The sequence below is a fragment of the Colias eurytheme genome, chromosome 4 (assembly GCF_061535395.1).
Source record: "Colias eurytheme isolate Ceu_HAF_F1 chromosome 4, ilColEury1 Martin Lab GWU primary, whole genome shotgun sequence".
NCBI lineage: Eukaryota > Metazoa > Arthropoda > Insecta > Lepidoptera > Pieridae > Colias > Colias eurytheme.
The window spans coordinates 2,504,233-2,521,175 of NC_142983.1; the positions used below are offsets into that span (position 1 = coordinate 2,504,233).

At 31.1% G+C, this 16,943-nt stretch overlaps 1 protein-coding gene across 2 annotated transcripts; it reads left to right on the plus strand.

Annotated features, from left to right (window-relative positions):
• Positions 1 to 7,369: 7,369 nt before the first annotated feature.
• On the plus strand, positions 7,370 to 16,585 carry LOC149908769 (carotenoid isomerooxygenase-like). 2 transcript variants are annotated; one of them, XM_090101560.1, is made up of 13 exons: positions 7,370 to 7,463; positions 9,058 to 9,169; positions 10,702 to 10,848; positions 12,728 to 12,838; positions 13,147 to 13,241; positions 13,451 to 13,531; positions 13,706 to 13,786; positions 13,923 to 14,047; positions 14,444 to 14,617; positions 14,943 to 15,099; positions 15,472 to 15,537; positions 15,772 to 15,866; positions 16,318 to 16,585. In XM_090101560.1, the coding sequence occupies exons 1-13, from the start codon at positions 7,379 to 7,381 to the stop codon at positions 16,498 to 16,500; spliced, it is 1,512 nt and encodes a 503-aa protein (XP_089957686.1). In that variant the 5' UTR covers positions 7,370 to 7,378; the 3' UTR covers positions 16,501 to 16,585. The 2 variants fall into 2 exon arrangements, with proteins under 2 accessions (XP_089957686.1, XP_089957685.1); XM_090101559.1 differs by having other exon boundaries at positions 7,379 to 7,463; positions 15,472 to 15,533; positions 15,768 to 15,866.
• Positions 16,586 to 16,943: the final 358 nt, after the last annotated feature.

Sequence of the window (16,943 nt, forward strand, 5' to 3'; positions counted from 1 at the left end):
CTCATTAAGATATCTATTATCTTTTCTCCTGGGAATAACAATTTTATTATTTTAAGATATTTGTAATTTATTTAAGCACTGGTGCATACTGAATTCATTCAAATGCCATTGTTAAAAAGAGCTGAAACTGTGATATCAAATGTGCTTTATATTCAAGCACATACATAATATTTTGACGTCATAGTTTCTTATCTATTACTATATAGGTACATAAAATAAAATCGTAAGAAATTTAAAACGGAACATTCAATATTTTTTTTAAAGAATACTTGGGTTGTGATCTACATTCGATATCGAAGCCAAAAATATAGTTATTAGAATTTTTGTATGTTGGTCTGTTTGTCTGTATGTATGTCCAGGCTAAACTCAAAAAGAACTGCATGGATTTACTTCATATTTTGTACAAAGATAGTTTGAGACCTGAGAAAGGACATAACATATTTTTTATCCTGGAAATCCCACGGAGACGAGAACTATGCGGGTTTTTCTTTAACTACGCGCTGGTGGATAGCTACGAGTACTTAGTTTTACAAAATAAAAAGATAAGGGCGGTACAAACGTAACCTTTATTTTTATTTATCGATTGAAAGTAGTTCATTAATCCAGATTATAAAATAAAACTGTAGATGACTGTCCAAGTTTTACACAATAGGTACCCATTGGACGGATTTTGACAAAACTTTTCTTGTTAAATAGCTATTAGTTCTCTGCGATATTTAGGTTCTGACTTATTGGAAGAACTTTTTCTCTAAATATATTATATTGTTTTTTACAAAATTATAATGAGTAGGGTCATTTACCTTTATAGATTAGAACCAATTATAGTTAGGAATGTCTAATCATGATCAGTAGGTATTAAATAAATATAAATAAAAGAATTTGATTATGATTATTGTTATATCTCCATTTAAATAAATTAATCTTATTATTTTAGGAATTAAAAAAAGCTTATACCTAATTAAGTACGTAGATAAGATTAGAATTAAATCAAGAAATTAAGGGATGTAGAGGATGTTTTTTTTATTGTACTTATGCCTTTTTTCTGAAAATTCACTAATTTAATATGGTAATTTTACTAATAATCATACATATGAGTTTCCGTTGATTTCAATGTGGATATGTACGTACATAAAACATATTTTTGACAATCTCCGTGTTTTAAATTATGATGATAATGTATTGTAGAAACAACTAGGCACCGTGAACCAAGAGATGAAAAAAAGCTAATGTCAGAAAATTGCGCCTTTTTATTTTCGGGTGGCTTCTAAAGACCACTTCTAGTACTAAATCTGACAAATCTTCATTTTTATCACATAATTATTTTTAGATCAATCTTGCCAATCTTTTACTGGGTCACACTCGAATTATTTCAGTGTTTTGCAATTTTTCATTCTATTTTTAGGCCTTGTAGATCGAGTTATACGCCATTCATAACTGTCTTATAAGTACAATACCGATTAAATAAATAAACAAGAAATTGACCTTGAAGGGCTTTTAAATCTTTTTATATATTGTCCATTTTTAGAATAAGCTCGAGATAACAATGTGACGAAAACTTTGCTTTTACATGTCTTGTAATGCTTTTATAAATAAAAATAAAGACATAATTGTTTATTTTATGCCCGAGATATCTTATCGAATAGGAAATTGTTTTAACATTTATTTTTAATCAATACATCGTCGTAAAAAAGGAGACTGTATAATATTATCTCATTGTCCCTCTTTGAAACCGCCTACTGGTAACACCCTGTGGGTTTTCCCCAATGAAAACCACTAGTAAAATCTACCATCCCTTTATCCAACACTTTTGGGGAAAAATAAAATAAATACTTTCAACTTTTGTATTTGAAATTAAAAATTAGTGCTGTTTATTTGCAAAAGCGTCACAAATAGACTACGGTATTTTCCCTTAAAAATTTTCCCTAAATATTAAATGTATGATGATGTATTAGATCTACTCTGTTAAATATTTTTAATAATATTGTTTACGTTATTTTAATTTTTAATTGTTTATTCTCATTATCAGTTTTGATCCTTGTTCTTGAAAAAGTCATAAAATCGATAGCAACTTTTTCAACAATTACTTCCTTCTGAATATTGACGGGTAGGTATATTTTTTGATTAATAATTATACATTCTCTGTCACTACGTACAATTTTAATCCATACTAATATTATAAATGCGAAAGTAACTCTGTCTGTCTGTCTGTTACTCAATCACGCCTGAACTACTGAACCAATTTTCATGAAATTTGGTATTGAGATATTTTGATACCCGAGAAAGGAATAGGCTACTTTTTATCCTGGGAAAATGGCGCAATCCCGGAAATCTGGCGGGAACGGGAACTGTAAGAAATTGTACTATTACTAGCTTTCCGCCCGCGGCTTCGCCCGCTCTTTCTAAAACATAATAAATTATATACTAAAACCTTCCTCTTGAGTCACTCTATCTATTAAAAAAAACCGCATCATAATCCGTTGCGTAGTTTTAAAGATTTAAGCATACATAGGGATATAGGGACAGAGAAAGCGACTTTGTTTTATACTATGTAGTGATTATACCTACTTTGCCTGGCGCCCAAACACATAAATGTCAATGTTATTAATATTATATTATTACTGATAAAGATACTCGAATGTAAATATTGATTTAATAGTTTATGTATTTATGTTTTTTATAGGGGTCAACTGCGAATGAAAGACAAAAAAATGTTTTGTGTTTACTTACTTAAAATATATCATGCAGCAAATATACTTTCGGTCACGTAGTTCTATCTAGTCAAAGTGCATTATAACGTAAAACAGGTTGAACTGTAATATACCTATAGTATAATCAGTAATCACAGATAATTAATAATACTATACTGGTGGGAAAAATAATAATGTACTGTCATTTCTATGCTCGTTCTGTAGAGACCCGTCTGTTAAAAAGGCAAAATTTTCACAATTGAAATAAGTTTCAGAAATAGTTTTGTTTTATAGATTCATAAACGATTGCTGTAATTATCCTTTGAGGCAATACGAATTGACGTCGCGTCGTCGTCTGATTGCATTTAGTTTTATTGTTCTACTTTTTGGTAATATAAAACGTACTTGAGTAATATATTTTACTGATATAATCTTTTTATTGATTTGTTTATTAAAAATGGAAATATTCGAAAATAAACTGCTTTATTTTTTTGACCTATTACCCCCTTTACCTTATAGCAAGAGCCAAGAGCGTGTCTAGCACTAAAAAGACATAATTCTGTATTCGATAAATAACAACTATAAATAAATAGCGATGTCAAATTTTGAAGTTATGCTAAACATCTACCTACTTATTATCATTAACTACTTACTAGACTGTGCTACTACTATATAACTTCACTGTAATACGTGCATCCTTTCATTATACAACACTATAATAGTTTCCTATTTTTTGCATAGATTAAGACTCTACTACCTTTCCAATCGCATACGAAACCCCAAAAAACTTGCAAATTAATATTAAAACCCAATGAAAGTCCGTAATACTATGTCAATTTTGAATAAATTACCAAAAGTAAGAACACATAAATGTTCTTATCGGTACTTGGCCCGAGTCAAACAAGCTTGTTTGAAAATAAAGGAAACATTTCAAAATAAACAATTAGAGAAGTCAACAACCGGTGTATTTGTACCACAATATGTAACGTATTTGGATCACAATATGTTGTTGACGCACTTTTCATAATATTATTTTCATAGATTAATGCAAATATAGATATTATGCTTATAAGTACTTACATTATGGGATATTACCTAACGATCGATGCAAATTGCAGGGTCTTTTATCAGATCTTAGTTGGTTCGATTCCCGGATGTGGCAAGCGAATTTTTGTAAACATTTGAATGTAGTTTTATTACTTTTCAGTACCCAATTTTACAGGTCTGTATAGTAAGAGAACGTAAAATTATTTTGATTATTTTTCCGACCCAAATATCGACCAATAGAATTGCACCATTCGACGTCACGTGGTACAACCTACATGGTAGGGATGTAACGATACATGATTTTGCCGATACGATACCGATACCGATATTTGTAGTAATGTATCGGCGATACCGATACCGATACCGATATCGATAAATAGTGAATTATGCATAAAAAGTTACCAACATTTAACAGAGACAACTGTTAATCGTATTCTTTTAAATAAAAATGCCAAATCAAAAAACAACAAAACCATTTATTTTAGTATTATTATTTTACGAAGTCAGTTAAACTTTAAGTAATACACATACAATCAGTACCTAATAAAAGTTTACTATAATTGGTAGAGTTTTTTCAGAAAACAAAGTGCGCACGCGCGGGCGGCCTCCCGCATCGTTCATTGGGCGCGGATTTTTGAATTATTTGATATCAAAAAAATTGGTTGTTTGTAAAGTAGGTTTACGATCGAGATGTTTACGTGATAACATAATGCAGTGGCAGCGCTCGAGATGAAACGGGAGATCGGTCCGTCTCTCTCTCGTTATACCTGCGATCGCGCTCGTGAGGTTTTGGTGTGACACAAGTTTATGAACATGTCACCCGACTAAAACGATTTTAAAAATGTTATCAGTTATCACGTTAAAAATTAAAAAAATTCGAAATTATTTATTTCTTTCCTTTACATAAACAAATTTGTGATTGGAACACTCCTAGTAAGCAAATAAAATGCTTGTGTCAGGAGGTTCCGCTCTTCTTTAACACTGTTACAGAAACAGAAATAAAACAATATGAATGAATACAATGCAAAAACATAAAAGAAAAGAAAGAATTTAATAAAAAAATATCGGTATCGGTTGATTTATTATCGGCGATACCGATATATCGGCTTGCCGATATATCGGCCGATATATCGGTATCGGTATCGTTACATCCCTACTACATGGTATTATACTGATAATTTTTTGAAAATTTTCTCTGGTCGTTGACGTCAAACTGACAGGTTCAATTCAATTGTGAAATTATTGGCCGACATTTGGGACGGAAAAATAATCTCCCGAATACCACACGAGCTTCAAAATTATCTGGCATTTCCCTCAAGGTTCCCTGCAAACAAATAAAGTCGTCAAGTTTTTCAGGAAAAATCACTCGCGCTTCGCGCTCGTGATTTTTTAACCTTGACTAAAAACTTGACTCCTTCATTTGTTTGCAACGAACCTATCGGAAAATACCCGATAATTTTGAAGCTCTTGTGGTATTATAAGTGAAAATATTGAAATAAATATACTCAGAGCACTGGTACTAACTACTATTAGAGTAAATCCAAAGTTATTTTATTATATTTCATTTCCAATTAGGTATATATTATTTGTAGGACACTGTTACCTGCAAATTGTAGGTAACAGTGTAACTAAAAAATCAATGAAGAAAGAATGATATATGCAACCTTTGGATACATAAGTACATTCAAAAGATATCTACTATCTTTAGCAGGATACAAATAAAAACTTTATTGATTTAATTTTATCTTTCATTAGATTTTTCTATAATAAAGTGTTCATGTTTTGTTATCACATAAAAGTGGAAAGATTTATATTTTCTTTTACCAATAAAAGCTACATCAGTAGTTTCTGAGTAACATAGTTTTTTTGTCGAGGCTCAATATCATAAGCGAAGCCGGGGCAAGCCGCTAGTAAAATAAGAAAAAACAAAGTAAGAAATGTCGAGTAAAAAGTAGCAATGAAGATTTTGGCTGCTTTTGAAATATAATAGAAAAGATTATAAAAATATTTTTTTGGGATAAAAGCTTCAAAAGATCAATTATTTTTATTAAAAAAGAAAAAGAACTTGGTGGTAGGTACATTTGGCGCGGGACAGACACAAGCGGCTCGGCGTGCATCGGGCGCACTGCCGGCGCGCATCGGGTGCGCTATTGGCTATTTCCAAAGTTCTTTCATACAAAATGTAGAAGAAGGACGTGGTGCAAAACAGGTTGAAGAGATGCGCTTATGGCACGCCCGCGCCCGCGCCCGCGCCGCTTGTGTTTGACCCGCGCCTAACAGTCTGAGATTGATTGATTGATTGACAGAACCCTCGAAAATATCATTAAGTTTGACATATTTTATTTTTTATATTTGATCTTGAATATTACACGTATCATCTAAAAGTAGATTGGTGATTTTGCTTTATACCCACTCTTAATATTCGTGAGTTTTTAGTAATTTAAATATTGATAAGAAAATTAATTAGTTTTATCATAATTACTTATGTTTATATTTTTTTAACACTTACGGATACAATTATTATCTTGAGTCACCTTGTCAATTCTTGGGTGCATAACTATCTTTAATTTTGCGTATAGAATATTATATTTTGTGTAAAATTATTGAATGGATATAATTGTTTCAAAAAACTAAGATATATATTTATAGACAGTATATTTTTTTATCGGTTTTTTTAAAAAGAAGACTCCCGTTCAGTAAATATTTATTTAAGCTTTTATTTTTGTGTCTCTGAGAAAAGATTTTACAAATTCAACATACCAGTGAATAATAGGAAAAACCAGCCGAGTGCGAGTCGGACTCGCGCACGAAGGGTACACGTCTTGTACTCGCGTTCTATGGGGACCTCCCTTAATATTTAATTTTTAGTATTTGTTGTTATAGCGGCAACGGAAATACATCCTTTGAGAAAATTTCAGCTTTCTAGCTATCAAGGCTTATGAGATACAGCCTGGAGATAGACAGACAACGAAGTCTCAGTCGTGTCGTTTTACACTTTGGATACGGAACCCTACAAACCACAAAAAAAAACACAGTTTAAAACAGTGATATATTTTTGGATGATCTGCCGTTATTTTCTTACCTTTCAGTGGTTGCATCATTTTAGGATTTTGCTCTTTGATAAAACTTGGATGTGGGTACCTAATTCGGATAACATTAATATGTGGTATCCTGTCTCAAAATATGTGACGCAAAATTTGCTTAGGTTACTGTTTTTGGTTGTGGGATACCGTTGTTAAACAAGAAATTGAATTCGTTATTTGACATGATTGCTCGAACATTTTTAATCTCAATTGCATAGTAAAAATAATCCACGAGAGTAAAGTTTACTTTTCTGTAATACATAAGTATTGGCAACAATGGGCAATAAAGACTTTCAGTACCTATGTCCCTACAGTACGAAACAATGTAAGCAATAACAACCTAATGCTGATTTTATCCAAATTATAATATCAATACCTACATTTACTATCGCAAAAAAGTAAAAATGATTAAAAACGTACAGAACTCGCACCGTTATCTTGTTCTTTTCCTGGCTTTTGACATTCTTTGAGTCGATTTCATGAAAGCGTTGCAGTAGTGTATGTACTTATGCAATGTGTGCGCGGTTACTGTATTAATACAAGTAAAGTAAATGCGAAAATATGACAGAAGTATACTACGATTTTAGTGTTCTCTTGCGATCCTGCGAACAAGAGATACAAGAACCGATAGAAGGAACTATACAAGGTAATAATGAGCTTTTTAACACGGAAAAAAATAAGGTTTTATAGGTTTTTTTTCTCGTAAAGACGTTAGAAAAATAACTGCAGTTTTTCTTTTTTTTATTGAAAAAGTATATTTGTATTTTAAATTAAATAAATGATGCTTGATGTATCAATATTGTAGCTTAAAAAGCTTAAATGAATTGTATTTTCAGTGTTATATCTTCTTAATGTTATGTGTTATATATTCTATTTGCCAGCCACTATATACTTAAAATTAATACAAATAATAATCCCAAAAACAATAGCTATTGTTTACAATTTTCATAAAGTGCGAAATCAGTATAAAATTATTCAGTGCAAAGCTTTAAAAAGCTTTAAGCTTCCTTTGTGTGTTTGTCGTGCCAAAGGTTATTGCTATCACTGCAAACTCAACTATTTAAGTGATGACCTATGTATAATTGTAATTTATCATATTTTTTATTGAGTTTTATTCGAGCAATGTATATTATGTTAATTTCGTAGACTAATTTTTTTGAATTTTTTTAAAGAGAAACCCACCCTCATCTTTGTTATATTTATTTTAAGCTTAACAATAAATATTAGTTGTTATTTTAAGAATCTGGTTTTTTAAAAGATGTAAAATAAAAAAAATCTAGACAAAGAAACCAAAAATATCGGTTTAGCTCCTAAGTGTCAGAGATGATAGAGAAAGCGTTCAATTGCCAAAAAGAAAAGTTAAGTTACGTTTCGTAGAAAAATATAAAATATTTTACGAATACACATAATAAATATATTATATAATACATCTTTTATAATATTAGTGAAATTATTAGTATGTGGATAATGGACTGTCCTTTTGATTACGCGAAAGTATTATCCGATTTTTCTTTTAAATCTAATTAACATTCCGATCTAGTTTCTTTTATAACAAATTTAATTAAGAAACATTTTACTTGCCTCCTAGGCTTGCCCCTTGCCTAAATACCTAATGAACTTATTAAAAAATTTAAATTAGAAAGTTATTTTTATAATGTAATTTATTTTTGGAACACAACACCCTTGGTTTTATCAGATGGGTTACTTGACCGTAATTTGTCGACCTTTGCTCTAGATTTTTTAATAGTCTTCGTTTTTCGTTTGTAGTTATATTATTGTGAAATCTACCTCAATTACTGAACGTAATACTTGTTACAAGAAAGCTTTGGAATGTGTGTAATAATTATAAGCCTATTTAAAAATATTTTAATTGAATTCTAATCATAAAATTATAGAGTTTCTTGTCGGTTCTTCTCCATAGATACTGCTTTCCGAATCGGTGGTAAATGTTAAAAATATGTTATGACGATTCAAAAGTGCTTCTAGTAAGTCTAATTGAGTAAGTAGGTAAATGTTTGAATTTGAATCGATGTTCTTACATAAAATTAATGAATTCAAATGCTTTATACCATTGGATTGACCTTCCCTCACTCTATTACCAGATCAATGACACTTTAAGATTTTGAAAATACAGAATCTTTCGAATTTTTTAATAAAACAACACAAAACATACATATAACAGTCAATATTATTTAAAAATCTTGATCAGTATCTTGAAACTTTAATGATTACAATTTTAGGTGAAATACCATCATGGATCCGTGGCAGCCTCCTGCGAAACGGTCCTGGCCGGTTCAAAGTTGGAAATTGTGAATATAAACATGTTTTTGATGGATCAGCACTTTTACATAGGTTTGTATACCTTGGCTACTAAAATACTTATATTAGATCCAGTCTCCGCTCATAGGTTCTGTCAGTTTCCAGGTAGGTAGTCGCGGAAAAGTCGTTTCTGTTAAAAAAAATGTGTGCATGTACTAGTGTACACACGTAAGAAGTGAAACTTCTTTATGACCTTATTTTTCAAAAAATAATTTAAAGTAAAGCAACTTTACAGATAAACGTCGAATCACGCGTGGTAGGGATAAGAAAAAGATGGCGCGTAACGGAAAAATGTCACGCGTAACGAAAAAATGTTACACTAAATTTTTTTCCAACCCCGATAAAGAAGTTTCACTTCAAAAATGTATGCGTGCACTAGAGTACCTACACACGTAAGAAGTGAAACTTCTTTATGACCTTAAAAATGTCACGAGTATGGCGTAACGCAAAAATGTCACGCGTACGGCGTAACGCAAAAATGTTACACTAAATTTTTGTCCAACCCCGATAAACAAGTTTCACTTCAAAAATCCATTCCATAAAATTTAAGATATTAAATACTTAACAAACTTTATAATTCAACATCATCAACTGTATAATTAGGTAACAAAAAATCTCTCAACTTTATCTCATTATTACTTCCAAAATGACTAAGTAGTTGACAATCTATATTTTGTAAACTAAAGATGTTCTGTTAGAAAAAACATACTTGTATTGAACAAAACAAACAACGCACTCACTCCATTTCATTTAATTTTTTTATTTTTATGATGAGTCATTTTAAAGTGTCCTTAAACACCCGTTATGGACATTTTAAGGATACATGTTACGGGATCAGTGAACAAAGAATTGTTTAATTTATATATAAGGAAATAACCTTTGTGAGTATGTTTCAATGCTATTGGAATCAGATTCAAACCGAATCTTGAGTTTTGTTTTTATGTATAAGAAATCATTTTGTATTATTTTGTATGCACGTCTGATTGTTACAATCATCTTGTCTTTTGTAGTTAGCATATTATTAGAAAGTAAAAGTGAAAATTGGCTTTGTTAAAATCAATGTCAGAAATGTTTTCTCCCTTCGTATACAAAAAATTATTATTACATTGTTGGTACACTTTATCACCTAGTTTACCTATCTACGTATTAACCTACGTACCTACCTACTTACCTTTTTTTGAAGTGAATTTCTTTATCGGGGTTGGACAAAAATTTAGTGTAACATTTTTGCGTTACGCCATACTCGTGACATTTTTAAGGTCATAAAGAAGTTTCACTTCTTACGTGTGTACCTACTCTAGTACACGCATAATTTTTTTTTATTTTGATGTTAATTATTATTACACGCTTTATATTAGCTTCACCTGTATATTTGTTTGTTTGTAAACGACTTCTTTGGGCGCGATTTTGACCCACTTTAAACGGCCAGATTTCGTTCAAACTTTGTAGATTTATTGAGGACCGATGACAATACACTAATTTGATAAAATTATTCCATTTTTTAGTTCGGTTTCTATAAAAAGCGTCTTTTTTAGTTTTTTTAAACTATTATTATTTTTTCCCAGATTCGCCATATACGATGGCCAAGTGACGTACCAATGTCGCTTTCTCAGCTCCAACACTTACAAGAAGAATCAAATCGCCAATCGGATTGTCGTACAAGAGTTTGCCACAAAGGCTGTACCAGATCCTTGCCGGACTATATTTGATAAGTAAATATTCTAGTTTTGTAAATTATAGATAATATTATCAACTCTAATTTATTCGAATTTGGTCTTAATTTGATGATGTTTCATATTAAATTTGTTAAAAAACGATTATTCCTAATTAAAAAAATGTGAAGGTAAAAGATTACCTACATAATAGTTTGTTTTTTAAAGTTTGAGTCTGCAAAATAATAATTTCTAATTACTAGATAATAGTGTAGATATAGGAGCTTGACCGATAGCATAAAATCTGCATGTGACGATACAATAACATGCTTCGTTCTAATGCCTAAACGCATTAGATCGAATCATTTAGATATAGGTGTATAGATAGTTTATCATTTTTATCCATGTAAAATATCCGCTTTATATTTAGAATTAGATTCTCGATTGTTTAAATTATATCTATGTATAAAGAAAATACAAATTATGAAATTTATTTGATGCGGATACCCAAATGTACTTGAAAGAGAAAAATAAAAATAAATTTGTTAACGTGAACGTAAAAGATTCAATTATGTATAAATTGTTCCCATTTTTAGAATGTGCTAAAGAAATAATGTGAACATGTGTTGTTACACGTCTTGTGGATTTATGCTGCCGTTTAAATTATGTACTATTTTCTTATATTATCCAGATAAACAATGACAAAAGTATGAACATTGTCTGTTGTCAGAAGAAATTACATATTTAAAAATAATTATGTTTACTTAAACATTCGTTTGTTTTGTAAACAATTTATATTAAATTAAAAGTCAATCACGTTATCAATCAAATCCTCTTATCAAATAAATAATACAGTGGCATTTAAGCTAAATAACTGCACTAATATAGATTATTGTTATCTCGTACGATTGCAATGAAGTTAGTAACAGACTAGAGTCCGAGGGTCAGACAAATTTTTGGGAAATCTGACAATCTCAGCAATAATTGGCGAATGTTTGATAACAAGCTGATTAATATTTGATTACTTGTGGATTATACATACATCACGTGTGCACGTGATGTATGTTTTGGTTACAAGTGTACTTATAGTACCTAAAACAATTAGCTCGGATTATTTATTTATCTACTTTAATATTTCCATTGTGATGGTATAAAATTCTATTTGATAGAATGATACGATAGACGGTTATTCGTAAACTAGCTTCCGCCCACGACTTTGTACGTGCATCCTCGTTTTTCCCCGTTCCCGCAAGAATTTCGGGAAATCCTTTCTTAGCGGATGCCTACGTCCTAAAATCTACCTGCATGCCAAATTTCAGCCCGATACGTCCAGTGGTTTGGGCTGTGCGTGATAGATCACTATATCAGTCACCTTTGAGTTTTATATATATATATATAGATAGGGGGTGAATATTTGCATGATACTTAGAATTACTTATGGTATACTTAGAAACCTCCTGTAAAACGAAATAGCAAGTTGCAGTGTCTATACGCGCGTAACTGCGGCTGGATTTTCATATCTATTATGTATCCTATATAATGTATGCTAATACATAATATAAATTATAAAGTACATCACTATCGCGAGTTTCTAAAGTCCGCCAATTAACTCTTCTTCTCTACATAGATTGTTGAAAATAATAATTATGAGATTTTACACAGTTCGACGACAAGTCACATTTGCCAACCCGCACTTGATCAGCATATTTATTAGTTCTTGCCTGAAGGCTGTACTCACAGGAGATTTGTTTCTCTACAGTGGGAACATATTATATGGGCTGATGGAAATAGATAAATAAAAATATTAAAAAATATAAAAAATATAAACTGCATGGTACAATAATATATAAAAAATTACTGTCGAAATAAAAACCTCCTTCTTTGCTCGAAGTCGCTTGACAAAGAGACAATTATAATTTTTCTCTTACTTTTCTTGTAGATTCTCCAGTGTGTTCAAGCCGGCTGACCACCTGACGGATAATGCTGTAATATCCGTGTATCCGTTTGGTGACGAAATGTATGCGCTCACTGAAGTGCCACTCCTTTACAGGTGAAAAAAACACTAACCAAACACTTCATCTATTGCTGTTTAGATTCCTATGAAAATTTTAGTGAAACAAAGTTTAAGTTTATGTTTTAACAAGAACATATAAAAAGAATAAATTAAATAGAAAGGATTAATTTATCAGTCAAGTACCTTATCAACGATTAATTTGTATTAAAAAATAAAATCTTTATTAATCATTAAAAATTATTTATTCTTATAATATACCTACAATCTACAGACCATACTGTGTTGAAGGTCTGATATTGTATCTAGAAGCCAAATCATAATAACAAAGTTAATAATAATTCCAGAATTGATCCAGTGACCTTAGAGACAATGGAAAGGAAAAATCTAATTCATTCGGTAGTAGTTTCGCACACGGCGCATCCACATGTAGATTCAAATGGTGAGCTTTTCTATGGGAAAAATATTATTCAAGCAAAAGTTGTAAGGAATCTAAACTAATTTATTTACATATACTTATCGAAAAAAGATAGGTACATTATACCTACACGTATTCTTGATATTGAATGACAATGTTTTCATGTTTTATTTAAGGATTTGATCTTAACATCGATTTTTTTCTTTAAATAAATGTTATTTAATCAATTTCAGGTGACGTCTACAACGTCGGCATGCACGTGGTAAAGGGAAGATTAAAACTTTTGGTCGTCAAATTTCCGTATACCGAAAAAGGTGACTTTTCTCGCTTAGCCATAAGCTTATCACTTTTTAAACGTCTTTTCTGGTATTTGATTTTTTGCGAATATAATATGAATTCTTTAATCGATGTATAGAATGATACACACGCATCTGACTTCATTCGTTATAATTTTTTTGAAAATTTGTGTTATTGCTGCCTCGTTTCAGGTGACATGTTTGAATCGGCTCAAATCGTGGCAACTGTGAATCCCAGATGGTACATCCATCCTTGTTATATGCATTCATTTGGTAAGATAATATTATGAATTGGTTTATTTATTTTGCAAAGCATTTAATTTTTTAAATGCTTGCAAATTTTACGTTCCTTTTCAATCAACTACTTATAAGAAACTTACACACTTTTATATATTTTATATCTTTACAGGTATATCAGAAAATTATTTCATTTTAATCGAGCAACCTTTAACGTTGTCGTTGTCGAGTTTTGTTAAGTGCCAGTTAAATGGAGACGCCTATGCAACCGCCCTTCAATGGTATCCCGAACATGAGGTAAATCTAATTATATCTAATCTAATGTATAGACAATTAGGAAATTTCAACTTGAAAGTAAAATATAATATTAAAAAGCCGGTGAATTTGCTCGTTGGTACAACGGTACAACCGTAGAAAAAAAAAGCTTAGAATAGCAAAGCTTGTCATATACATGCAGCCATGAAATCAGCGGTTCAATCTTTATTAAACTACAATGTTCATAAGAAAAATCTGCCATTATAAAGCAAGTAAGTACGTAGTATAATTTTCTTACAAAAATAGGCGGGTCTACACAGAGCGAGCAACCTCGCGAAGCAATTTCTGCGCGCGGCTAATGGTCCATGTGCTCGCCTATTGCTAACTAACCTGACCTGTATGGCATATAATATGTTAAACATATAACATTACTTACAGACACACATACTGCTAATCAGCCGTGCCGACGGCAGCGTCAAGAGATACAGAACGAAGACGATATTCTTCCTGCACGTCATTAACTGCTTCGAGAGGAACGGCAAGTTGTTTGTCGACATGTGTACCTACCAGGATGCTAAGATCATTGACGCTATGTATGTGGATGCAATCAAGGTAAGAATTATACAATTTTAGCAACGAAATCATTACATCGATAGACTTGATTTGTGTGGTGCCAGAAATAGCATCCGGTTTGTAATGCCTTATGCTCATTCTAACCCGATCAGCCATTTGTTTTAGGAAATCATTCCACCTCACTTTATAGGATTTCATAATATTGTTCAGTGTTGCATATTATTGTTGAAAAAAATGAGACAAAGCAATAAATGGCAATGAAAGAAAAAATTTGAAACATCCAGAATCTGATGAACAATTCATTGATAAAAATAAATATATAATATAACTTATAATTTCCATACTCTGCTTATCTTGATTACAGTCAAACCACAATAACTTGGACTACGCCAAATGGTGTGACACAAGACCACGGCGGTATGAAGTACCGCTCGATGCGCCAGAGATGAGCATGGTGGAGAGCCGTCTTATAGTTGATATCGGTTGTGAAATGCCCAGGATTAATTATGAATTACATAATGGTAATTTAATCATCGTTGATTTTCAGCGTATTAAATCGCCCACAATTTATGATATATCTACGCTTGTTTTTCTTCGTTGTTCTTAGTGCGTTCGAAAAGATTCTATGCAATGATCTTAATTATATTGAACAACACTGAAGACGAATTTTCATTAACACTAAAAGATCACGAAAGAATGCTCTTGCTCTAGCTCTATGTTTGTTTGGTCTAAATGGACATTAATGATTGAATTGTCAATATTCGCTTTTAAAATCTACCATATATATCTTACATTTCGTTAAATAACTTGCATCTATTTTTAACAAGCTATCCATCCATCAATCCATTATATGTATATTTTGTAGTATAGTAATGTATTGATGTTTTTTCCAGGCCGTCCTTATAAATTTTTCTATGGAAATATAGCGGATATAACAATCCCGCAGGTTGGTGCGGTAAGTATAATTAAAGTACCTATTTCTGCATTTTATGACAACGTATGCTTTTCTTATGAAGGCTATTTTGGCTTATATAAATTTAACTTACCTTAAATTATCTATAGGATTTCTAAATCAAAATTTTGAAACTGTAATTTCAGACCCTTACATAAGTATTTTGCATTTTGATTGGAATATAATTAAACGATGTGCAGTAAAGTGATAATATTTAAAAAATAATATTTTTTACAGCTAGTTAAAGTGAACACAGATACAGGTGACCTATTAACTTGGAAGGAGACGAACAGCTACCCCAGTGAGCCTGTGTTTATACCACGACCTGGTGCAGTGGTAAACATTTTACATCAATATTTTAACGATTTATAAGAGTAAAAAATATTTCACGATTATTCATGATTGAGTAGTATATGGTTTTAAGAGTTTACATGCCGGCTTGAATAGGCGGTAATTAGAGATTTCCACAATGGAAAAAATTAAATAGGGATACATCACGACGATGAAGCAACCATAGCATATTATCAATGTTAATTAATAATGTAAAAAACTTGGAAGACAAATGAAAGTTTTTGAAATTGAATCGACGTATTTGTATCGTTTTTAATAAGAGTTTCCGAAAATCTGTTCTACTAAAATTAAAAGAATTTATAGAACATTATATCAGCTAATACATCCCATTATTCTAAAATTTAAATCACTAGAAGTATTATAATATGTTGGAAAAACATGAGTAACCCCAAAATGATTATGCCTTTGAATACAAATCTTTATAAAATAATTTCAGGATGAAGATGACGGCGTCATAGTCAGTGCAGTTCTATGGAGTGATGATGAAAATGCAATAGATCTCATAGTTTTGGATGCACGCACGATGCAAGAGTTGGGAAGAGCCAAGTTTAGGACCCCCTCTCCTGCCCCTAAGTGCTTGCATGGATGGTTCAAATCAGACACCCCCTTGGTTACATAAAATATATTATACATATGCCTTAATAATATACCTTATTTTATAATATAATGTACATTTATCGATTAGTTTTATGTTGACTTTTTATACTGTGTATTGATCTTAAGTCTTATTGCGTAGGTAGAAATGTGATAAACTGTTTAATCTTATATATTCGTATAATAAAGGCTCTATTATGAATAGATTTTATTATTATTCCTTGTACAAGTTCTTTAATTATCTGTAATATTTATTAATTTACATCAATTACGGAAATGAAACATATTCAATCATGACAACGCATTTTCCAAAAAAAGGAAGTTATTCTATGACAACATGAACAATGAATTTAAAGGAGTGTTAACTATAGAGATTGTTATTTTTGATATTAAAAAGTATTGATTAAAGGTTGTTTTAATTTCATGGTATGAAAAAATCCCTACTTATAGATATTAGAAATAGAATTA